The sequence below is a fragment of the Echinops telfairi genome, unplaced genomic scaffold, assembly GCF_000313985.2.
Source record: "Echinops telfairi isolate 266 unplaced genomic scaffold, ASM31398v2 ScPeMD7_7458;HRSCAF=8496, whole genome shotgun sequence".
In the NCBI taxonomy this organism is placed as follows: domain Eukaryota; kingdom Metazoa; phylum Chordata; class Mammalia; order Afrosoricida; family Tenrecidae; genus Echinops; species Echinops telfairi.
The window spans coordinates 50,779,556-50,783,950 of NW_022111358.1; the positions used below are offsets into that span (position 1 = coordinate 50,779,556).

General features: G+C 57.4%; 1 protein-coding gene across 1 annotated transcript in view; it reads right to left on the bottom strand.

Moving 5' to 3' along the window:
• Positions 1–3,377: 3,377 nt before the first annotated feature.
• Positions 3,378–4,395, bottom strand: part of FASN (fatty acid synthase) — a 13,288-nt gene continuing 12,270 nt past the window's right edge. Inside the window, exon 34 of the mRNA XM_030888149.2 lies at positions 3,378–4,395. This exon is cut by the window's right edge and continues 29 nt beyond it. Within this exon, the coding sequence (XP_030744009.1) occupies positions 4,011–4,395 (385 nt within the window). The 3' untranslated portion in view covers positions 3,378–4,010.

The window sequence follows — 4,395 nt, forward strand, 5'->3', positions numbered from 1 at the left end:
AAAAAAAAATAGCACCGATTAAGGTTACGATACAGGAGGTGAAAAAGGCAGGATATAAAACTCTGTAAATACTGTGGTTACAATTATGTAAAACGTAAATAAACGTACCCACAAGAGGGGAGTGGGGCAAAATAAATACATAAAGCTGTTAAAAAACAAAACAAAACATCAACAATATACAATAAGAAATGACACAAAGGCGGGGGAGGGGGAAGGAACAGAGCACGCTTTGGGATCAGGATGAGGATCAGGGGGCGGGCAGGCACTGACCTTCCGAGCAGCTCCTCTGAGTTGTGGGGCCTCCTCCCCAGCCCAAGGGCAGGCTTCCCATCACCTTGCCATCTGTCACCTCTGGCTCTGCCACTGGGCCCCTCTGGGCCTCTGGATATCTTCAGAGATGTGGCCTGTGACCCACGTTGAAACTCCTTTAGAGGGACCTCTCTCTCTCTCTCTCTCGCCTTTGCTTCTTCTTCTTGCTGCTTCCTTCGGTGGAAAACCTCCGAGGGACTTATGGCCAAGATGGCCAACTGGGCAGACATGCTACACAGCCCCTCCCTGGAGAGCCCAGGAGCAATCCTGGGGCGCTGCAAAAGCAGGTACCGACTATGCTCTCCTGGTTTGTGGGCTGCAGGACAGAGTCTTTGCTGCACCTGGGTGCTGAGTGATTTTCTCTGAAAAGGGTGATGGGCCAAGAAGTTTGGGAACCCAGTCGGCACTACAAGAAAGACCCGAGAAACCGAGCCCTGGACTTCAGAGGGAGGGAGGGAGACGTGGATTGAACACCAGCTGGCAGAAGGCTGGACCAAGGCGGCCAGAGAGGAGGCAGACAGTGAGATCAGGCCACCCTGTGCTCTGCCTGAGGCTGGAGCTGAACCTTCATGGAGTAGGCTTGAGGTGCCCAGCTGCCCTGCCCCCAGCTGTCCTCTGGGCCCCAAAGGATTCCTTCTGGGAATGAGCATCTTGAACCGTCAGCACCTGAGCTGCAGTCACCACCTCCAGACGAGGTGGCTTGACAGCGTACAGGCAACAGGAGGGACAGCATGGCCCCCAACCCTCGTCACCAAGCCGCCAGCTCCTCACCGGGCAGAGGGTGCCGAAACATATAGGGTGCTCGGGCCCCCGGAGTTTTCACCTTTCTTAAAGCCTGTGTGATCAAGAGGTGTCGACGGGATTGGGTAACAGGCACCAGAAGACCCCAAACAAACAAATTGTTGAAAATGAGGCGGAGTCAGAGCAGAGACCCCAAACCCAGTGGGACATCCCCTCACAGAAGGGTCACAGGGAAGGGATGAGTCAACCAGGGCGCAGTATAGCACCGATGAAACACACAGTATTCCTCTGGTTCCTTGAGGCTTCCTCACCCCCCACTATCATGACCCCAATGCTGCCTTTCAGTTCTGGCTAGACCGGAGCATGTACACAAATACAGACAAGAGCTCAGGACACACGGAATCCAAGTCAGACAAACCCCTCAGGAACAGAAATGAGAGTAGAGATACTAGGAGGGTAGGGGGAAAGTGGGAAGGAAGGGGCAACCAATTGTAATGATCAACACATAACCACCCTCCTGGAGACGAACAACAGAAACTGTGGGTGAAGGGAAACAGGGGCTGGTATGAGATATGAAAATAATTTATCCAGGGGTCGAGAGGGTGGGAGGAGGAGGTGGGAAGATGAGCTGATACCAAGAGCTCAAATAGTAAAATGCTTACAAAATGATGGCAACATTATGTACAAATATGCTTGAGCCCCCACTAAAATGAACTTAAAAACAAAACTACCGTCTTGGAAGAAGTAAAGGCAGACGCCCCTTAGAAGCGAGCGTGGGGAGACGTCAGCTCACGCACGTTGCCAGCAGGGACAACCCGAAGAGGACATTGCGCTTGGTGAGGCATGAGGGCAGCAGCAAAGATCTTCAAGATGGATGGACAGTGGACCATGGTGCGGGTGGGCAGGCCGGGCAGGGCAGCTGCTGGTGAGCACAAGGTTGCTATGGGTGGAGCCGGCTCAGGGGCACCTGCCGGTATGCTATGTGCAAAGTCTGAGACGTCTTACCACGCTTGCTTCCAAAGAGTGCTCCAGCTGTACTGACTTCCAAGGCAGCTGCTTGTCCTTCCGACTGTCCGGGTGTATCTGTATTGATTCTTCACCCAGGTTAACGCCTGCCTGCAGTCCTAAATCCGCATTCTTTCGCACAAAATTGCGTCCTGGATGATCTGCTCGGCATACAGATGTAGTGTGGAAAAGGATACAGCCTGAACACACAAATTGAGGGAGTTTGTTGTGCCAACCTGGCCAATATTCACATGTGGGATTAATGGAAGGGCGGAGGGATAAATGGCTCCGTGAGCCTCGCCTTTCTAGTTCTCGGGTCTCTTGCTCTCTGATGGTCGGACCAGGGTGCAGCTGCCTTAGCCAGTTCCCTGCTTCAGCTGACAAGGCTCACTTCCTTTAAGACATCCTCAGGGAGAAGCCACCTGGACCTGCCCAACTGCAGCCCTGGGTGCTGGAGCACCCGTGTGGAGACCCCTGCCAGCGCTGAGATTCTTACACGTTCACTTTCCTCCTGCAAGTCGGCATCATTGTGTTTTGTGAGATGGAGGAGGGCTTTGTGGACTGGTGTGGGACATATGGGTTAATGTTGGACTTGAGTGGCACTGGGTTGGGATGTTTTCTTATGCGCACTTAACCTTTATATAACTCTCTTGCACTTAAGGACTTGTTTCTCTAAAGTACTCCGACTAAGACACACCTGTCCCGATTTTGGAAACCAGCGTGCCCTCCCCAGGGCTCCGCACCAGCAGGGAATGCTCAGGAACTGCTTCCCTTTCTTTGCCATGTTCCCTGCGACTTGGGACATGTTTTCCAGCTTTAAAATAACCCTGGGTTCCTCTCTGCCAAGATGTCCTTCAGGTTCGTCGCGTTGCTGGGGGAGTGTTCTCTCAGCGTTTCTGACCTGACACCTGCCTCGGCTCTGTGGCACCTCCCGTCTTCTCACCCAGGTTTGGGACTGTCCTGGCTCCTGGCTTAGTGGCATTTTCTGATTATAAGGACCTGCGTCTGAATTCGTGCCTCACCACTGCCCCACCCTCACCCCCTGCGCCTTCTTAGACACCTCCATCAGCATTGGAGGGGGGGGGGGGGGGGGGGGGGGGGGAGTAGTGGGGAGACACCATGGATAGGGCAGGCAGCTCATTCCAGCGCTGGGCGGTGAGCTCAGACCCAGCTGGGCACCAATCGGCCGTTTCTTGGCATTTGGCCTCTCCTGGGCTCCCAAGCTGGCTCGTGGGACATGTCCACCTCAACCCGACCCAGTGTCCCTCCCCCTATCCATTCCCTGCCACCTGGGCTGGGGCGGTGAAGAAACGGCAGACAGACAGAGCTCAGTGAGGTTTAATAGGGGTGGGCCGTCGGAGGAAGACTTCAGGGGCAGGTCCAGTAAAAACGAGGGAGGGTCCCGACACGGATCGTTACACGACGGTGAGGTGACGTGACGTTCCACCGTGTTCTTGAGACATGAGAACACTCGCTCTCTCACACGCTCACTCACACCGATGCTCCGGTGCCTCCTCCACAGGGGCTGAGCCCAGACCCCTGCATCATAGGTGCAGCTGGGCACCGTGCCAGGGCCCGGGAGACTGGGGCCTGCTGTGCGGGGCTGGTTCCGGGCACAGGCCCTGGCGCCCACGGGCATCTCCTGGGGGTGACGAGCCCTCCGGGCCACTCCCCGGCGGGCGCAATAAATACGAGGACCCCAGAGGGAGGAGAGGGCGTGGCCGGCATGCTTGCGGGCTGGGCGGACCCTTCACAGACCAGGCAAGCCCTCCAGGTCCGCCCCACGGCCGGGCACGACAGTCCTACTTCTAAGGGTGCCCGGTGGCTGTGCGTGCGTTGGGCAGCGTTGGGCAGTGGTGCGGGCCCAGGGCGGGGTCCCACCAGCAGGACCCTCTGCAGCCCCGTGCGGGTGCAAGGCCCGGGGGCTGAGCGGGCGTGTGCGGTGCGCGGGGGGCCTAGCCCTCGCGCACGCTGACCCGGGGCTCTGCCAGGGAGCTGTGGATGATGCCCACGACGGCCTCCAAGCCACTGCCCTCCAGCAGGGTCCGGTGGTCGCCCTCGATGACGTGCACGGACACCTTGCCGTCACACACTTGCGAGAGGTTGTAGTTGCCGCCCAGGTCGTCCCTGTAGGCGCCGCCCACCTTGGCGCGCAGCAGCGTTATGCCGCCGTGGTACTTGGCCTTGGGCGCGTACGTCTCCACCATGCGCAGCTTGTGGTAGAAGGAGAAGGCCGCGAAGGCCAGCTCCTGGCGGGCGATGCCCTGGTGGCTCTGGGTGATGAGGTCCACCGTGACCGCCACGCGCTGCTCCAGGTCCTCCAGCGGCAGCAGCACCTCA